Source organism: Vicugna pacos, chromosome 1 (genome assembly GCF_048564905.1).
Source record: "Vicugna pacos chromosome 1, VicPac4, whole genome shotgun sequence".
NCBI classification, from domain to species: Eukaryota; Metazoa; Chordata; class Mammalia; order Artiodactyla; family Camelidae; genus Vicugna; species Vicugna pacos.
This window is the reverse complement of record NC_132987.1, coordinates 65300649-65322273: the sequence shown is the minus strand read 5'-3', so window position 1 is coordinate 65322273 and position 21625 is coordinate 65300649. Positions and strand designations below refer to the sequence as shown.

The window sequence follows — 21625 nt, the reverse complement described above, 5'->3', positions numbered from 1 at the left end:
ACTTGAGTATTCAGGGGTGACAAGACATCATGTACAGACTGCCCTCAAGTTTCAGGAAAAAAAAAGATAACGGGTTTAGAAATACAGAGGAGTAGGTGAAGGAACAAATGCAGTAAAATGCCAATTGCTGGGGAATCTGAATGAAGAAATTTGAGGGTTCTTTCTACTGTTCTAGCAACTATTTTCATAAATTTGAAATTATTTCAAAATATCACCTGAGTACTAAGCAACCACTCTGGGGACACAATTAGAAGCAAAAACAACATCATGAGGTTTCTATATATTGCTTTTGGTATGAAGCCTCTGAATCTGCCAGGAGAGGTGGGCTACATAACCAGAAAAGAAGACGTAAGAACATTTAGAACAATAACCAGCGGTAAGAACACACTAAGAGATGGTAACACGAGGAGGAACAACAGATTGAATGCTGACCCAAATCTGTATCAGCATTACTATTGTCTTACACTGTAACTACCCTGAGGTCAGGTCCAAAAACTCTCTTTGAAGAGGGGTTAGCTTGCTTAAAAGGCAAAATCAAATTTTTAATAAATGCTTTGGATTAGGATAATGATGATGATTAAGATAATGATAACTCCCATTAGCAGGGCTAATTATTCCTTAAGTATGATAAAAGTAATTATGTATAAATTTTCACCAGCTAACTGTGATACTATTTTAATAAGTACAAAAAAAATCCATTCCTGTGTGAACAGTCAATTATATTTCTGTTTTAAAAGTCAATTACATCTCTGCTTCAGGACATAGGAAAGAACTCAACCCAGTTATATAGAAATCTGTCACTAAATTTTTTGGGAAAATTAGGTTACTATTTATAGCTAATACGCAGTTAACATTTATTGGGCACTTACTAAGTGCCAGGCACTGCTCTAAATGCTTTTATATGTATTAACTCATTGGATCCCCAAGACCACCCCATGATGCGGAACAACCAGCTGGGCCTGGGAGGTGGAATAGCTCCTAAGGAGCTGGAGCAAGCAAGTGCAGCCCCTCAGCTGGGCAGCTGAAGTATGACGTGTGGTGCCAGCACCCTGGCCTTCCTGCCTTGTCAGTCACCCCACTCTGTGGTGCTGCTGGATTCGGCTCCTGTGCTACGCCCTGTGGAAGCCCTGTGAGGGCAGCACCCATGACTTCCCTTTTCCATGCATCCTAGTGCTTAGCACAACACCAGAGCAGACAAAGTACTGAGTAAGTATTTGCTGACCCGTCTGCGGCCTGGCTTGCATGTTCTCTGCCTTGGTTGGAACAGCCTTGGGTGAGGAGGGCAGCTCCCCAGGGAGAGTGAGGCCACGGGGCTGCTGCCTGGTTGGTGACGTCAGCAGAAGGTTTGGGCTGGGGAACAGGACAATTCTGACGACAATTCTGGTCCTTTCTATAACTTTATTAAGCTTTTCTGAACAAAAATGTAACTCACTTAGGTATCTACTTAAAAGGAATTTCATCCTTGGTTAGAAATTGAAATGTAATGAGCATCAACGCGTGGTGGTTTTAAAAAAAAAGAGATGTTCGGATTCGTTTTAGTCTTTTCACATAGCAATTTCATGTGTAAAGTGTTCTTCATGATTTAGTGTTTATTAAAAATCCATGATAGGATACATGGTAAATAAACCAGAAGGTACTGTTCCTTTTTTACGAAAAATGAAAGTTATAAATATTAATACCCTTCCCCTTTAAAGGAGAGAAAAATGTGCATCTACATAGATTTTTCTTAATCTAGAATAACAAAGAAACTGGTTAAAAATTTATTTCCATTATAACACAGTAACTAATGACTAGTTTTTGATGTTGATGATGGCTTAAACATCCGGCCTACCAAAACAACTCTTGGGTCATGAAATTAACTTTTCAGAACATGCAATGAGAAAAATCTATAAGCATGCAGTCAACAAGCAATGCATGATCAATTCTGCATTTATGACAAAGTCAGACATGCAGGTCTGAATGCTAAAATGTTTCCATTAGTCCAACTTTAATGCTACTATCTACTTAGCCCATTTCGTAGAAAACATGAAGGTAGAGTGGTGGGTTCCTACAACTAGCCTCTTCTCCAGTCACTGCAACTCTGGAATCAGAGACCTCCAGGCTTCCAGGCTGCATGTCCTTATCCTCTCCCAGCCTCAGCTTCCTCATATGGAAACTTTGCGTGGTTGACGTAGGGTTATAAAAACCTGTCAAGTGCTTAGTAAAGTGCTAACCTTTTAATAAATAGCAGTTCTTATTATTCCATGAAAGAAAAACTCAAATCAACAAATATTTATTAAGTTTCTACTATCTATGCTAGCCTCTGCTGGAACCCAATACAGGCTGGTGGCTGCCTCTTAGGCTTAATTACCAAGATATTTTGTTTTGCTGTTGTTTTGCTTTTTGTCGTTTAAGTGTTTTTAAGAGCTGTCATCTCTCTCTCTACTTTAAGGCTAATATATTTGTACCAGCTCTGCAATGTCTAATGATCTTACCAGCTGCTAGCCTTTCCCAATATTCTTCCTGAGTTCTGTTGATTCTCTCACATTCAAAGGGCATGTTAGTAACTGAAACATTCTCATGCAACTATTTCCTTCAACCCAACCCAAGTAAGGGGACTGCATCAGAATGGGGTCATAATTAGTCCCACTTTGATCACCTATGTCCTATACAGTGTAAGCAGTCTATGATGCAACAGTCCTTTAATTACAGCAAGACAGCATGAGAACAATATCCCCAGCAGTAGGCTACTGTGGCCCCATGGGGAGAGTGGGGCATACTCACCCCACCGTCTGCCCCCAACCTCTAAATGCATCATCCCAATGTGCCTACCCAACACTCTAGAGGGGACAGGACTGGTCATTGTCAGATGACTGACATGGTCAAAAGAACATGAACATGAAATTGGCAATATACACTGTGAAATAACATGGTTCTTTTGTTCTATGACAGTTTAATAATAGCAAAAATGTCATCAAGACAGAAACAAAGGCTATGAAAATATCACCTCATGAAGTATAAATATTAAAACAATGGCCCACGGTCCTGGTTTGTAGATGTCTTGTTTGGGCTTGTACAGTGCTTTAAAAAATATCTGAGCCAGTTTTTTTTTTTAAATTGAGAGATTTCCCATTAAAAAAAAATCTGTATTTCTGCTTTTTCTTAAAAACTCATACTGTATAACACTAGATCGATTTGCCAATCACCAGCTGAGGTGAGGACTGCCTTTCTTCTCAGATGACATCCACCCTCCAGTCATTGCGCTCTCCTTGAACTTTTTTTAAAAACCCACCAGTGGGACAGACATCCGCTGCCAGATGATAAGCTCTGCCACAGACGGCAAAGTGCTACACAAATGTTAACATGACTGTTTGAAAAACTCTACAATTTAAAAAATATTCAGTGGTATACAATAACTTGGTTAATTTGATTAGTTTTTACACTTGAGGCTCTCAACATACTTTTCTTTGAGGCAGTGACCTCAACAAAAGATTCCTTAAACTTGACCTAACCAGACAGCACCACTGCAGAAGGCAAAGGAGATGCATAATTATCAAGTTCTTGGTTATCTTGGTAACTTTTTGCTAGATCAAAATATAGTAAAGGGGAAAAGATGCCAAGACTTATCCTGTTAAAAACAAATGTTTATGGCGACAATCTAAAGAAAAGACAAGTTAAAAGTCTTTAATGCATCAAGCCTAATAATTAGTCTCCCCCGTCCCATCCAAATGCAAGCATACCCTCAACATGCTTCCATACACATCCACACACGTATATCAAGTCACGTCTTACAAATTCGCGAAGTGCACCAGGGTTTCACGTCAGACTTCAAAGGGTCCTTTCTCTGGAAAATGCAGACGATTTAGTAATATGCTTTATTTTATCCATGATGCATCACAGCTTATGATGACAGCTTCCTGACTATACAGGGCTTCTTGATATGGGTACGTAAAAAAGGTTACTGAACCCTCTTCCCTGAAGAAACAGAAATACACCTCATATATTTCACGGGAGCAGGAGGATGGGGATGATTTCTTTAGGTTCCCCTGTCGTCTTCAAGGTTCCCAATGAGACCAGTGACTTGCTGCACGCACTGTGCAGGTCAGCTGTCAGGAGGCTGGTATTCTTGTCAATTTACGTATTTTAAATTAAACTGATACTCCATATTCATGCTGAAAATAAAGTTATATTGCAAAAGCTACAGTACATAAAGGACTGATTTGGCAAAGGAGCAGATAATTTAAGAGATAGCTCCCCCTCCTACATATTAAAAGTTTTCAAATGAATATTAATCAATGCTTTAAAAATGCCACTCATTGTACTGTGGAGCACACCTGTTTAAAAGCAGTTTATAGCTAATAATTTTTAACTTTCCTTAACTTTGCTGACATATTTTAGCAATGCTCACGATGCATGCCACTCATCTTACTTTTACAGTGTGAAATGAGAATCTTTGAGCTTGCTAGGATACTAATGTTGACTATACTTCTATAGCATCTTTTAACTCAGATAGGAGAGAAAAGGCCTGTGAAAGGGTTTTCAACAAGGGCAAACCTGGGACATGCTATCATAGTGAATCCGCTGCAAAGGCCAAACTGCAGGCCTCTGAAAAGTGGGGCCTGAATGGCTTCCTGCCTCACCAGTTAATCAATTGCTATGTCTGCAACAGATGAGAATACCGTCCACTCTGTTGCCCATACCTGCAATTAGGACTTTTATAACAATTTAATCTAGAGTACTAAAAAAAAAAAAATCCCCAGATTTTAAGAACACAGCACACCAAGTATACCACATAAATTTCCTTTGCTTATTTGTTTCTTAAAAAAAATACAGTCATGCACATATGAAATAAAATACATGGAAAGCTAACTGACTGAAATCAAGGGAATGGTAAATAATGTTACAGTGAATAACTACAGATACACAGTCCAGCATGGGAACCTCCAGTCACATGTGGCTATTTAAAATTAAATTACATTAAAATTCAGTTCCTCAGTCACTCTAACCTCATTTCAAGGGTTCAGCACGTGTTCACATACAGCCAGTAGCTACTGTACTGAACAGCACAGATACAGAACACTTCTGCCACTGCCAAAAGTTCTTTTGGACAGCTCTGGGATAGAGGGAATACCCACAAGAAAAATGTTGGTAGCCAACATGTTTCTATCACCATGTACAAAAATAAACTCAAACTGGATTAAAGGCCTAAACATAAGACTGAATACTATAAAGCTCCTAGAGAAAAACATAGGCAGAACACTCTTTGACATAAATTGCAGCAATACTTTTTTGGATACACCTCCTAGAGTAATGGAAATAAAACCAAAAATAAACAAATAGGGCTTAATTAAGCTTAAAGGCTTTTGTACAGCAAAGGAAACCATAAACAAAATGAAAAGATAACCTATAGACTGGGAGAAAGTATTTGCAAATGATGCTACCAACAAGGGATTAATTTCCAAAATACACAAACAGCCCATACAGCTTAATATCAAAAAACAAACAACCCAATCCCAAAATGGGCAGAAGACCTAAACAGACTTTTCTCCAAAGAAGACATACAGATGGCCGACAGGCACATGAAGATACTCAATATTACTAATTCTTAGAGAAATGCAAATCAAAACTACAATGAGGTATCACCTCACACCAGTCAAATGGCTATCATTAAAAAGTCTACAAATAACAAATGCTGGAGAGGGTGTGGAGAAAAGAAATCCTCCAACACTGTGGTGGGAATGTAAATTGGTGCAGTCACTATGGAAAACAGTATGGAGGTTCCTTAAAAAACTAAAAATAGACTTACCATATGATCTAGCAATCCCATTCCTGGGTATATACCCTGAGAAAACTTTTAATTCAAAAAGATAATGCACCCCCAATGCTCATAGTAGCACTAGTTACAATAGCCAAGATGTGGAAGCAACCTAAATGTCCACTGACAGACGAATGGATAAAGATTTGGTGTACACACACACACACTGGAATATTACTCAGCCATAGAAAAAAAGAAATAATGTCATTTGCAGCAACATGGATGGACCTAGAGATCATTATACTAAGTGAAGTAAGCCAGGCAGAGAAAGACAAATATCATATGACTATCACTTATAAGTGGAATCTAAAAAACTGGATACATATGAACTTACTTACAAAACAGAAATAGACTCATAGACATAGAAAACAAACTTACGGTTACCAAAGGGGATGGTGGAGGTGGGGGAGGTAGGGGAGATAAATTAGGAGTCTGGGATTAACATATACACACTACTATATATAAAACAGACAAACAACAAGGACCTACTGTATAGCACAGGGAACTATATTCAATATCTTGTAATCACCTATAATGAAGAAGAATCTGACAAAGAATATATATAACTGAATCACTCTGCTGCACACCTGAAAGTAACACAACACTGTAAATTAACTATATTTCCATAAAAAAAAAGATAAAAGGCAAAAAAAAAGTCAAACATTTTTGCTAATCTTAGGACTCCAAGTATCCAGATTTGGCTCTGAACAGGTTTCCTTCTATTTGAAAGTAGTAGCAATTATATCAAGATACTGCCCAGTAGTATGGAAATGTCTTATGCTTAAAGAGGATGCATTCCAACAATAAGCTCCTTCATCAGAAATTCCATTATCAAAAACAGGAGCAAAACAGGAGGCCCCACTGACACACCCAGAACATTAACTAAATGGGGAAGAGGTGTTTTAGTATAATATTTAAAAAGACTAACTGAACTGTAATTGCGCTGGAAAACCTAAGATCTGGAAGTTCTGGGGCAGATGGAAAAGGAGGAATCCAACAGTGCTCAAGCCTGAAAGGCCCGGGTATCTGCCAAGACGGTCTGGATTGGGCAGGCTGGGGCAGGTCCGGCTCTGGGTCCTAGAAGAGCCTCATAACAGTGGGACACTTTCCTTTGGAGCTGACAGGTCCGGCCCTGGCCATTCCTCCCAAGTGGCATTTCCCCAAATGAAGATAACTGTGCAGCTTTCCAGGGAGTCTGCCTGGGGTAACTGCTCCCTCTCATGCTGGAAGTGAGAAAAGGGAATGGTGGATGGCAGATTTAGCCCTTGGGGCAAGAGAGCAAGAGAAAAAGGTCCTGAGAAGCTTCGAGTGTGAGTGTTTGTGGGGCAGGGTCACCAGTGAGGAGGGCACAGGGTGCAGTGGTGGAGAGCCCAGAGGAGAAAAAGGGCAACATTGAACAGAAATGAAACCAACTTCCTGATTTTGTTGAGCTTGGAACCTACTCAATGATTAATCGACAAAGCAGGCTGTGTTGGTAAGGCTCGCCTGCATGGTTTAAGATGTTTTTATTTTAAACCTAACTGACTTAATTATCAGTTAAGAACAATACCATCGGAGTAAATATATTATAAACAAAGGAGTTCCAGTGGAGTTTTTCAAGGGCTACAAAAGAACCAAGACAATGGGAGCAAGATGCAACATGGGATGTCAGAAGTGAGCCTACACTGAACCCAAAAGGGTCTAAATATTTCTCAGCATTCTGAAATAAAATCTTTATACACAGTTCAAGAAAATGTTGGAAAGGGACAGAAAAACACTAAGACAAAAATAGACAATCTGAAGTTACCAAAATCACCTAAGCTAAATAAGGCAACGTCTAAGTGAACCATCCAGTTAGGAGAAAAGTAACACTATCTTTCAGTGTCCATCAGTAACAGGTGCACAAGTGGCTTTAAAGCACTGCTGCGTCTGTCTAGGAGTTGTCTGAAGTCTGACAGTGTCTGATTAACATCATGAGGTTTTCCACCTTTAGGAGAGGTGCTAATTTTAAAAGTGAAGGTGATGCAAATCCACCTACAGAAACATTTAAAATAGAAAGTAAGGGGATAGATGGAGTAGGGTGGAGAATTTTAGACATTCAGCATTCCAGGGGCCAGAAGATGCTGAATGTCTCCTAATGTCCTTTGTTAACTGAGATGGAATGTCATCGTGGAAAGAGCACTGGGCCAGAGGACAGTGGCACGGTTTCTCATCCCAGCACAGTACCCGAGGAGGGAACAATGCGCCCCAGACACGGCACCTCAGCTCCTCATCTGAGTGACAGGGTAAGAAGGTGCCCTTCCTGCCTCACCAAAAGGCCATATTCATGGATGGCCATTAGGGATGACAAGGAGCGTGTGCAGCCACAGGAAATACGCTACCAAGAGAAGCAACCTCAGAAGGTGGCAAAGAGCATGAACGCACTGTGAAGCCAGCTGGAGGACCCAGCAGAGGAGAAAGGCCATAATGCAACACACAGGAACAGTGGGAGAGTCAGGGCACCACTCTACTTAGTACCTGAGCTTCCACAAGAGTGAAAAAGAAAAGGAAAAAGAAGAAGAAAAAGAAAACCGTGTTGCATCCATGAAGGAAGTGGCATTCTTCTGAAGTGAAATTGCTTTATTAGGGATTTCAGAAACTGCTCAGCAAAAAACTGCATGCGAGAGGCTTGGATTTCTAGACACTGTTGCCTTGTTTTCATATGTTCCTTTTGCTAAACCTTCACACAAACTCTGGGACACAAGTAGGGCAGATGTTAGTATCATCATGTCACAGATGAGAAAAACAAGGCTCAGATAGTTCAGGTGCTTAGTTCTAAGCCCCAGGGTAAGTGTTGGGAAGTCCACACTCATCAACCCCTCATGTAAGTTACGGCTGCTAAGCCTCCATGTTCTAGAATACTGAGTTTGAATTACCTAGAAAATAATAAAGCTGTCCATGGAAGGTGACACTTCTTGAGAAATCCCAAGAAGAGAGATGTCTGTGCAGTACTAACATACATTATGTTACGTCCTGAACGATCGGCCTGGTCTGTCTGGACAGGCAACAGGAAGCACATGCCCAGGATAGAGCCCTTCCCCCAACTCACCCCCTAAACAAACAGTAGTTTAGCTTCCTCAGTGCTGTGGTTTCGGATCTGACTACCTTCAAGGTGGGCCCCTCCAGCTTCGTCTTACACACACGTGAGCCTCAGCTCAGCAGACACTGGATTTTGGAGAAGGCCCCAGAAACTTCACAGTCCCTCTACTTAGCTGGGTGAGGGAATGCCAGGCTTTCATTTTTTAAGAATTTTTTTTAAAGAATGAGACCATGGTTCTTGGACTTGAGACAGAGATGGTGAGATTTGGTTAGGCCTCAAGGAAACTAAGAAGAAATGTGAAGCAGAATCAAGAAAGAGAAGGTCAAATGAAACTTAAAGCACAACATTACAGTATCTTAGAGCATTTCTCAAACCTTAGAATTCATAAAATTATCCAAGGAGCTTAATAACAATGATGATTCTCTGACTCCATTCCCAGAAATTCTGTATCAAATGTAGGGTGGGACCCGGAAGGTGCATTTTTAAGAAGATTTCTGGGTAATTCTATTCCAAATAGTCCACAAACCCCAGTAGGAAAAACAGTCTGGGAACTTTCAAGGAGAAAGGCCAATTAATTGGAGGGATTTATCAGAAAGCCCTGAAATGAGCACTAAAAAAGCAGAGAAGCAAATGGGCAAAGTGTTGCAGACACGCACACGGGGCCCACAGTGGCTGTGCATGCTGACGTGTAATGATCTGACTGGAAAATCACAGCTCAGTACGCGTGTGTCTGACAGAACTGCTGAGGAGGGAAAAACTTCAGGGTCAGAGATGGGGGTTTTCAACTCCACACCAGCTAGAAGGCATGGCTAGCACAAAAACAAGGATGTGTTTACAACACATTTCTGACGGGTGAGATGAGGCTGATGCGGGAGGAAGACCTTGAATTCAGAAGTCTATTCTCTCTGCCACTTGACAGTCATTTGCCTCTCTAGCTTCCGAACTCTAAATGGAGACTACAACCTACCCTAAGAGACTGTTGTCAAGAGTAAATAATTATCATATATTTTAATAAAGTCCTCTGTAAACTGTAATGTATCAACAACAAAAAAACCAGCATAAGGGTAAAGAACTGTACGTGACTAACTTTCTTAAACACTGATGATAAGCTTTCTGCAGGCATCTTGCTGAGAAGTTAGCAACGATGTCAGGTTAAGTGTCACAAAGCCGAGTGGCATGCCTGAAAGCGGTGGGAACCAGCTGGCTGGTGAAATCAGGAGAATTCACAGAACATTCCAAAGGAATGTGGGAAAACATTCTCTTCAACGGTGACAAAGGGTGAGGAAGAAGGGAGAGAAGGCTCAGCACTCCAGAGTATAGCTCTATTTTATGCAAATTACCCCTAGAAAAGTGTCGAAGGTGTTCTCTGCACTTGGGCTAAAGTTACTGTGAAAGTCCAGCAACTTCTTATTCAACCACTGCCCATGGAGGTGACCTGGGACTTCTTCTGCTCCAAGAACCCAGTGATCTTACAGTAAGAACTCAGGAGAGGATGTGCAGTGCCTTCTCCAAAGAGGGCTGGGCCAGGAAAAGGGACAGTGGCCTATTTGTGTGTGCAGGGATCTGGGGTTCGGCTTAGCTACTTTTGGACAAGGAAGAATATGTGCCCTGTGGACTCATCTGTTTCTGAAGAGAGGTCACAGTCAGGGACAGAAGGTGGGATTTCCTACTGTGGTTCACACTGAAAAAGGTCAGTCTTGTTTCAGTTCAATGAGGAGATGAAGACAGACCCAAACAGAGGCTGAGGGGAACAAATGTCTGTAGAGGCCTTGAGTGGGAGAGGCAGTGGCCAGCGTGGCTAAGGGATGGCGAGGAAGCTGGTTCAGGTCTGGAGGTTAGCTGGGAAAACTGGAAAGGAAACAGGTCAGCCAGAATTTCTGATTCCCTCCTGTATTCCCCAAGCCCTACCTCCCACCCCGAGCTTGTTGTCTGTTCTGTTATAAGCTTTACTTCACTTATATAAATAGTCCCTTTAAAAGGAAAGCAGTGGGAAGGTTATTGGCTATGTTAGGTCAAGAAAAAGCTTTTGAGCATAGAGATGATTTTTTTCTTTAATATCCTGCCAATCAAGATGTTACACTAATGATGGTAGCTCCTTATATATCATAAAAGAAAACCATATGATCACCTTTTAGCTCTATGATGTACATGGCAACATTTATGTGACTAGCATTCCATGCAGTAGGAGAATTAAAATGACAAGTGAGGATGCATCCTAGGGCCGCTTAAAAGGAAATATACCTCAAATATGAAAAAAGTAGTATCTAGCCTTAAAAGGGATACAGTCTATACCTCAGAACAGCATGTACAATTATAGGAAACAAGGGGAATGAGCACAGAAAACAAGCAGATCGGAGAGGGTGGAACAAGAGTCCAAATCCAAACGTAATGCTAAGAAAACAAAGAAATCGTGTCCACTTTGGAGGGAAGTATGGTGTAAAAAGCAACTGAGAATGAAAGCAGAGAAGTGTGGAAAGAATTTGACCATTACTATGAGAAAGTGAGATATATTTTATTAAGCAGTTCCCACCATTAAAATAAACAGAGCTGAATATAAGGAAAATAAAGATATTTTAAAGATGTTCTGGAAACATAAGAATGGAAGTTTAACAATATATCCATATGTAACATTGCACAGAACAAACTGAATTATAGCTAGTAAGATATTCTATGCCAGGAAAAATAGCCTTTGACCTAGAGAAGGGGCCAAGGAACAGGTGACAGATAGCAGGATGGCCTCTGAAATGCCACAGCAACAGGTTTTCAAATTAGCCAATGACTTGGGGTGGGCCAGGAGGGGATCTACTGCCATAAACAAAATGATGAATGGGTTCACTGTTTCAAAGAATTGGGGAAGGAGGAGAAAAGAAGTGTGATGGTGGAACAGCAGAAACAATGAATCCTATTTACATGAGAAAGGAGTAAGTCAAATAATCAACAGGGTAAATGTGAAAAGAAGAGGACCCAAGAGGTGACAGAAAGACAATAAAATTTACTACATTCTTAAGAAAATATGTTAACGATAGTAGAAATTGGGTAAGTTTGGTTGCGGAGAAACAATTTTGAATATGCAATGTAACAAGCATACAACTGAAACCACTGTAAGTCTCAAATATGACCCTGCATGTGAAACCATCTGTTAAATGTCAAGTCTATGCATCTGTCAGGCAGGTGGTTACCGAGGGCAATGACCAGGTCCATGTAACTATAATCTAGAGACATTTACTAGCTTAAGCCAAGCTGTCTTACTGCTCTGCCCAGGAAATTCTGGCAAGTGTTGGTAACAGCAATATGGTAACAGAATCACTTGACTTGAATTGTAAGCATTTTTGATTTACCTGTCTACCCTCTTTGCCAGAAGTGCTTAATAAGCAGAGGAGTAGTTATCAAGGCAGAAGAGAGGAGAAACAGAGGCCATGAATAATCTATTATTACTGGAGCATTAGCACCTAGACACTTAATATCTGACTTTATTAGCAAAGTGATTAAACACTCCACAGTTGACAATAGTCTGTCTTCATGTACCTAACATGTAATTATTGAAAGTACATAATCACCTGTTTAAAAATGTACATGGATTACTATTAGGAAAAAATTTTAGGTCACTTGAGACTATTGGGAAGTTAAAACTATGAGTTGTTGGTTAAAATTAGGATTTACTTCCCTGTTTTTCTTTAACTTTTTTTTTTTAAAGAAATGTGATCACTCTCAAAAGTGATCATGTAAAAGTGTGAGATTGTTTTACATTCTTTCTACATAGAAAGTGTAGACATCTTCAAGGAGTCAGAGTTTAAAAGAAAAACCCTGTGGATATGTAATAAAAACAACAACTTGGCTTAGTCAATTTTGGTTAAAAACTTATTAGTTATGTGTATTTTACCATATGTGTATCATATGACAATAAAAAGTTTAAAAAAATCATTAGTTAAAATACAAGTGAAACTGTCAAAATAAATCCTGAAAAACAAAATGTTTTTTGACAGGGATTTCAGAATAATGGAAGACAAGGAAAATACCAGAATAATGCTAATGGATTAGCAAATTTCATGAGGCTAAAGACTCCAATAATGCTGGTGATAAGTTACTGGGACTAGAAAACTGAAAACTGAATCTTTCTGGTGGCTACAGGTACTCTACCTCATGGTGACATCAGCAAGTAATAAATGACTTTTAAAAAGCAAAGAAACATACTGGAAAACAACTCCCTTCCCGGATACCAGAAAATGAAAGCTTAGTTGTGGAATTACACCCACAGTGATGATGGCTTTCTCCCTCTCGGTTCTTACAAGAAGTATCCCTGGGCCTGCCTGGGTCTCCACCACCCCAGACCCCCAGCAGAGCACTCACCTCCTGGAACCACTAGACTCAGCACACTTGGGAAGTCTACTAATCCTGGTGGGCTAGGTGGAAACAAGTTTGTTCTTCCTGGTCCTACAAAGATTGGACAGCTCTGGGAATGAATTAATGTCCCTCACTCTCCCAACAGTCTCACTATAAGGATATAGATATCCAGAGTTTACTGTGCTGGATATGAACAAGAAACCAGAAAAATATAACTGAACTGCAGACCACATCCACACCAGCCAAATCACCAAGGGAACTGAGATTTCAGGACTTTATTTAACCAACCTTCTCTTTACAACACTGCATATTTGGGGTATGTTTCCCACTAGTAACCTGATTCCTATAGTACATGTGAATTTTATCTGGGCTATACTGATATGACCTGGAATTCCGTCTTCAGCCATAATATCCATGTGAGAAAGAAAAGTTGACTAACGGTTGTTAATGCTGATATTATTTTATTTTTGTTTATATAAACGCTTACCTCTTTGACGCTGTGTGTTACTGCCCATAACATAAAAACTCTTGACATCACCTGGAAAGAAGTCAGGACAACAGAAGACGGAACAATTCCTGAAAGAAATTTTAGGATGTGTAAATAAATGTACTGTATTAAGTTTCAACGTGTAATAGATTTTCTAAGACATCCAAATTTTAACGTTTAGAGCCAAAACCATCACGAGCAACTGAAACTTATCTACATTGCTATATAGGCTATGTTTTTCAATGTAGTCAATATTAAACCTTTTTTCCTCCCTCAAAACAGTAATATTGTCAACGGCAATAGCAAGCCATGGAATCTAGGTACCCTTCCTAAGTTTCTTAAAATTACCGTCAAAGTTCAACATTTTTAACACATACAGGTAGAGAAAATAAAACTACTGCTTGACCTTTAAAATCAGACATTGAAAGCTTATTTTATAATATGGGTTTCCAAAATGAACAGTAACTATGGAAGGAAAATTAACTGTATTTGTGTCAATGAAATATTGGGAGCTCCAGGACAGCAGACTTGATACACTATCTAATGGCTAAGTGGGCATCTTTTATAATCTACTTGAAGATTTTGCCAACAGGTAGGCAAAATCAGTTTATTATCTTTATATACCATTTCTTTCCCCCTTGTTCATTACAGTAAGCAATGATACAATTATCTTCCCAATGTCCTCAAGTTATAATACTGGGATCATCTTCAGTTATTTTAGATAATCATCAAGTTCTGCTAAGTTTACATTTCTTTGGCCTCCCCCTTCAATGCCTAAAACCACAGTCTCTATCTAGAGACCAGTCACCATTATATAAAATTCTTACCTCCTTTAATTCATCTTAAACCCAGCAATAAGTCATTATCTGAAATCATTATTTTCTCTTTGTCACTTTGGCAAGGAACTGCTACAAAAATGAAATCTGGAAGCAGAATTAAGGTTACTCAATCCAGTAGCCCCTCCACCATTTCTCTGTGGCTTTACTCTGTTGCCAGCAAAGAGACTAACCAACTTCCTGGACCTGTCAAGTCACCCGTGGGGAAACTCCACATGTGCCAGGAACCCCTCATCTCGAGTTGCAGATTCTTCTTCCACTTTAAGACTAACCTCATCTTCAATACATTCAGTGGACTATCCCTGACCAATTTTCATTCTTCCAAGCCCTCTAAAATACCCTCAGACTTCCGGATGTTTATATAATTGGACAAACTACAACTTGCCAAAAGACTATGTGCAAATCATATAAAGCTAAAATTGCCTCCATAGGTTTGGCTATGAAAGAAAATTACTTTATATCTCATTAAGAAAAAGAGATATTACATCCTGTTAGAATCAGTTGTAAAGGAGATTTGGGCTTAAAAGAGGTATGGCCTGGTTCCCCAAAATAAGTAAGCTAGACATGTCACGCACAATGCCTGGCATACAAAGATGCTCAATAAATCTTTGTAGAATGAATAAAAGAAAAATACAAATGTATGGACATATAAACCAATGGAATAGAACTAAGAGTCCAGAAATAAACCCTCATATTTGCAGTCACTTGATTTGCAACAAGCGTGCCAAGTCAATGAGAAAGATAATTGTCCTTTCAACAAATGGTGCTAGGACAACTGGATATCCACATGCCAAAGAACAGAGCTGGAACACTTTCTTACACTACATACAAAAAAATTACTCAAAATGGATCAAAGACCTAAGTGTAAGAGTTAAAATTATAAAACTCCTGGAAGAAAACAGATGTAAATTTTTGTGACCCTGGATTAGGCAACAGTTTATTAGATATGACACCAAAAGCACAAGAAAAAAAACTGGGCTTTATTAAAATTAAAAACTCATCTGCTTCAAAAGATACCATCAAGAAAGTGGAAACACCCACAGACAGGAAAAAATATCTACAAATATGTAATAAGGAAATTACACACAAAATATATAAAGAACTCTACAAATTCAACAATAAAAACACCAAATAATCCAATTTAAAAATGGGCAAAGGATTTGAATAGCCATTTTTTTCCAAGAAAAATATGCAAATAGTCAATAAGCACATGAAAAGGTGCTCAACATCATTAGGGAAATGCAAATTAAAATCATAATGAGATACACTTCACGTCCATTAGGATGGCTATCATTAAAAAGACAGATAAGAACAAGTGTTGGTGAGGATGTGGAGAAGGTGGAACTTTCATGCACTGCTGATGAGATCAGAAAATGGTACAGCCACTATGGAAAACAGTCTGCTTCAAAATGTTAAATATAGAATTACCCTATAACCCAGCAATTCCAATCCTAGAAGTAGGTATACCCAAGAGAAATGAAAACAATATGCCCATACAAAAACTTGTATGTGACTGTTCATATTGGTATTCATATTAGCCAAAAAGTGGAAATATTCAAAATATTCATTCAACAGATGAATGGATAAAATGTGGCATAGCCATACAGTATGACATTAGAAATAAAACAAATAAAAAGTAATGAAAAATAAATTAAAGTACTGATACACTCTACAATATTAATGAAACAAAACATTATGCTGAGTGAAGAAGCCAGGTGCAAAAGACCACATGCTGTATGATTTACTTTATATGCCCAGAGTAGGCAAAATTATAGAGACAAAAAGTAGATCAGTGGTGATCTGGAAGGTTAGGAAGAAATGGGGAGTAACTGCTAATCAGTACAGGGTTTCTCTTCGGGGTGATGGAAATGTTCTAAAATTGATCATGGTGATGGTTGCATAACTGTGTAAATATTGAACCTGTATACTCTAAATGAATGAACTGAATGATATATGAATAAACCTTTTATTTTTAAAAAAATGTATTAAGTACAAAGCCTGATGATACAATAGGTAATACTGCTAAAGAAGCTAACTAGTGAGCCAAACATTAAGGGAATATACTTAGCCAGACCACATTTCATATAAGAAAAACTAAAAAAGTCTAATAATCGGAAGCTTTCCTAACTAAGTTATTAAGCATTTGCCACTTAAGGAAAGACCATCACTATTTCTAGCTTCTTTTCTTTTTTTTAACTCAAAGACCAGCTCATCAAAAACATGAATTTTTCCTTTTATTTCTACTCTTTCTTCTTTTACCACTGAAACAATAGGCCAGACCGATAATGGTCTGAGCTGCGCTCCAGGGTTGCTGCTATATTTGGGTGGGGATCAAAAAAGTCCAGGATCTAGACCTCAGATTTCCAAGTTCAAAAACCTAATTTTATCCCATTCAAAAGCAAGAATTTGGCTCTTGGGAGACTGACTCACATTAATCAAGTCCACAGGAGACTAGCTAATAAACCAAAATGTCAGTTTATTTACTTGTAATAGATGCACAGCCTTTGTAATTACTGAATGACTGGGATTTTAGAGACCCTCATCTAGGGGTGACTTTTTCTAGTGTCAAAATCAGAATGCTTAGTAAGTGTGACTTTAAACAGAGGGATCTGGCAGATCTGGGGATGAATATCACAATTTAGCTGCATATAGCTTTATTAATTATCCTTTCTCTACTATAAAGCTCCCTTTTCTAGGAAACATGAATATTTATATATGTCTTTCAAAAGGGCTAAACAAAAATTATCTGATCGCTTTTCTTAAAAATAAGTTTTGGTAACCAAAAACAAAGATTTACTTTTCTGGTATATTTCCCACCAGTCTTTTCTTCTAAGTATATTTTTAAAAACAGTTCAATTTCTATTATTTATACTTTGTGGTTTGCTTGTCTCTTTTAACATTTTAAGAAATTTTCTATCTTCCAACATATTCTTCAAACTATTTTAACTTGAGTCATAGTATTCCTTGTGTGGAATATGTTTGTTTATCTATTCTCCTTCTGTGAGACATTTAAATTGCTCCAATTTCTTGATACTATAAATGAGGTAATGAAGTATTACAAATTACACATAAAATTTTTTTGAGGCTTAGACCTTTTTTTAAAAAGGGTTATTTCCTTGGGACAGTTCCCAGAAGTAAAACTACCAGGTCAAATGGCATGAATGCCTTTAAAGCTCTTGAAATATACTGCCAAACTGCTTTCCAAAAGTTTGTGTCAATATACACTCCCACCAGCAGCATTACAAGCATGTCTGCTTTAGCACAGCCTCAGCAGTAAATCTAAATCCTAATAAGTTAGGAAATAAAAAGCCGATCAATGCTTTCTAATTTGATACAGATGCACAGATGTTTCTGGCTTTGCCTGCAGGTGCTCCTGCATTCCCTATTCAGGGAACCTTGCCTAGTTAGGCACCTGGATTTTTTCCAAGTCATGCCATCCACACCAGTTCTCACTCAGTTTCTACAGCATATGGACCTACCTCAACCAGTCACCCAGCAAACAGCAGTTCTGGTCCTCGCTTGACAGCCCAATCTCAAATTCCTTCTCTAATGGATTAGTAAAAAAGCCAGCAGGAAGAAGGGATCCTTACACAGGGAAGACCATCTGAGGGCCAGGAGGTCCAAATTTACCCTTGGATTCAAGCCAGACAATAGAGGGCCACACAGATGGAACATACTATTTTAGCTCTGAATAGAATGGACATCGAGTTGGGGTTATTATCAGATGAACTTCATAAGAAACGGTTAAAAAATTATTACCTTATTTGCTGTAGGAATGGTATGCAGTGTAATATCCACCCTATCACTCAATGCTTCTTATATAAAGCCCCAGATGGGACATCTGTTTTAGAACTTAATATTAACTATTTGCTCCTCTCCAATGATAAGAATTACAATACTCAGTTGTCCTTTTCAGCTTGGTGGTCAGAAAGTTTCAAGCCAAATATGAAGCATACTATATTATTATATGTCGTGTTTAAGTTACCACAAATCCTGTGGAACGAGGACTATAGCTAGGTAAGACAGACCAGATCCTCTTTCTTTTCTAGACTTCTTGCAGTCAACTCCACTGTGTTTACATTTATTACACCATTACCCTTTATTTGAACACAATTTTCATTAACACAGCATGTTAAAACGACCCAAACTGCCCATTTTTTGGTTGTTGTTGATTGCTTCAATTGGTTGTTTCCAAATGACAAAGAGGATTCTGCAATCTTATCAGTAAGCTATTACTAGATCAAAATTCATTCAAAAAAGATGACTAGGAATCTATTATTTGTTAATTTAATTCAACAAATATTTTCAGAGTATCTGCTCTATGGCAGGTATTGTTGTCCATGCTGGGGTGGGGATACAACAGTGAAGGAAATGTCCCTGCCTTCATGAACTTACACTCTCAGGCTGTAATTGATTTGCTCTGGGATAGCTTTTATTTTTAGCACATTTCCCTGAAGTTGATGTGAGGCTACTAAACATTTGTAAATAGTAGAATGGCATGATCGCCTTGGCTTCAGAAAGATATCTCTGTCAGCAGTGCAAATCGTTGGCAAGGCAAGATTGTAACTTGAGAAATAATTACGAGAATTTATGTTGAAAGGGCAACGAACTTTTGAAGCAAAACAATGCCAGATAAAAGAAACATAGGCATGTGTGTGTGTTGAGCAAAAGCTGTATAAAGAGGATTTGGCAATCAGTTTCTTGTTTTTCCAGAACCAGGGTGTTCTGAGGACTCTCCAAATGGCTGAGCCCTGCAAAGCTGAATAGCACTAGAAATCTTCCCTGTTATGGTGCAGCCTTCAGATGGGCCAGGTTAGTGAGATTGGAAGATTAGATACAAATGACCAAGAACAGGTTGAAAGTTAAGTACAGGAATGGCAAACGGAGGCTGGGAGCAGAGCTGAATACTGTTCAGACGGAGCCCACTACCAAAGCAAGGTAGGAGACACAAAGTTGGTGCAAGAAATTAAATGATGGAAAGTAAAATTAGAATCTCCCAACCCAAATATGAAGTCCACTGAACTAAAAGTAATAAATATTAAGTAACAACAACAAAAATCACTAGCAGCAAGCAGAAGGGAATGGGTTACAACTTTATGCCATATATTTTTTTAAAGTGTTAGTTTAGCCAAGAAAGTGAAGATTTTTGCATACCTCCTGCTCTGTCCCCAACCCCCAAAAACTGATATTGGTGAATTAACAAAATCACAAGAATTTTCACTAACAGGCCCAGATTTGGAGAGAAACATAAATTTCCGACTGGACTGTGACAGACACAGCAGCTGGGAAGTGATGGGGAGATGACTAACTGAGAGCCACTTCATCGATGCTGAGCCTTTCAGACCCCATGCAGAGTTGGAAGATTGGTACAAAGTTCCCTATGGGGACAGGATATACTTTCCACAGGGTTGAGGAATCCCAGATGGGATCTCAGAAGAGAAGGAAGAGCTCACATGTTTTTAAATAAGTCATTTGTTCACTCTGTTCAAGACTTTTAAAGTATAAAAAGATATACAAGAAAAGTGTCCTTCCCAATCCCATCCTATGACCACTCAGGGGTCTTTCCCACAGGCAAACAACTACTTCTTTGTCTATCATTCCAGAGATATATTTTAGGTATACAACAGCAAATGCATAAGTGAATATATAAAGATACATTTATACACATTCTTTTTTCCAATTTTTTACATAAAGGCAGTATTTTATGTACTCCCTGATTTTTTCCCTTAAAAATATCCTGAAGATCTTTCTGTATCAATATATGCATACTGTTTTAATTACTGAAGCTTTATGTTTTAATATCTATGCACTCTTCTAAGCTCTACTCCCATGCCCTCAGCATGTAGAAAAATACATAAATCAGGAAAACCCCAATCCTTAAACCATTTAATCTTAAATATTGTGGAAATGCAGTCAGGGAAGATTCAGTAACATCTGCATCAGAACAAATAAAATGGCTGGACAGAGCTGCTAGCTCTTTAGCAACAAGAAAAGGCATGGCAACCATACAAACATAATGCGAGAAATAAAGAAAAGTAAAACATGTATTGATGGCAAGAGAATTTAAAAAGATTCAAAGCACAAGAAGGATCTGAGGCACCACTGCTAGCTTTGAAGATGGAGGCGCTGTGTGCAGGGACTGGAGAGTAGCATCTAATTGCTGAGAGTAACCTCAGGCCAAAAGCTAGCAAGGAACTGAAATCTGCCAACAAGCTGACTGAGCTTAGAAGCAGATTCTTCCCTAGAGTTTCCAGATAAGAACCCAGCCCAGCTGATGCCTTGATTTTGGCTTTGTGAAATCACAAGCAGAAAACCCAGCTGAGCCTACCCAGACTTCTGACCTACAGAACTATGAGCTAATAAAGAAGTGGTGTTTTAAGCACCCCTCCCCCCAAATTTATATATATATATATATATAAAACATGCAATGCACCTGGGGAAAAGTCAAAGATTAAAACAACTGGAAGGAAGATAATAATTACAGAAGACAAAGACAATCCAGCACAAGGATAATCATTATCCCCCAAATAGAGAACCCAATATATGAAACAAAAAATGTATTCAAGGGTATAATCCAAGAAATAAAAGGCTAAATTTCCACTGAAAGAATACATTGTACCCCAGAAAACAACAACTGATAATGAATGAGTAAAATCAAGAACTTCCTTGGTTATAAAAATAATACTTTGAGATCCAGGTTACAAAAATAATACTTTGGGATCCAAAAAGCAAGCTACCTACAAAGTGGCAAGAAAGTCAGCCTGGCTTCAGATTTCTCCATAGCAACAGCCAATGTCAAAAGACAATGAAGCAACACCACAAAGATCTGAGGTAAAGAAAGTATGTTCAAGAATATTATACCCAGCCAACATGTCACTCCATGTAATGGCAAAAGGTACACATCACTAAATATAAAAGAACTTGTCATATAATGCCTATGTGATCGGCCCTGAGAAACACATGCTGTCAGAAATTCAGCCAAACAAGATATAAATCAAAATAAAGAACTCAGGAACTGAGGAGTCATGATAAAAGGGCCAATAGTAGGCAATGAATCCATTCATATATAACATTAACACTAAACAATTATGGTAATTATGGTCATAGAA

The 21625-nt window shown here is 38.7% G+C and overlaps 1 protein-coding gene and 1 long non-coding RNA gene across 5 annotated transcripts in view; one reads left to right on the top strand and one right to left on the bottom strand.

The window, feature by feature from the left end:
* The window catches only part of HACD2 (3-hydroxyacyl-CoA dehydratase 2), a 91884-nt gene that overhangs the window by 20831 nt on the left and 49428 nt on the right, over positions 1 to 21625 (bottom strand). For all 4 annotated transcript variants that reach the window (XR_012074083.1, XR_012074084.1, XR_012074085.1 and 1 more), the window contains exon 4: positions 13681 to 13769. Coding sequence is in view for 1 of the 4 variants with exons in the window: in XM_006215759.3 (XP_006215821.2) it covers positions 13681 to 13769 (89 nt within the window). In the remaining 3 variants the exon portion in view is untranslated. The remainder of the gene's footprint in view (positions 1 to 13680; positions 13770 to 21625) is intronic.
* On the top strand, positions 10045 to 13819 carry LOC140697245 (uncharacterized). Its single transcript, XR_012074093.1, has 2 exons — positions 10045 to 10542; positions 12836 to 13819. It is a non-coding gene; the product is annotated as an uncharacterized lncRNA (long non-coding RNA).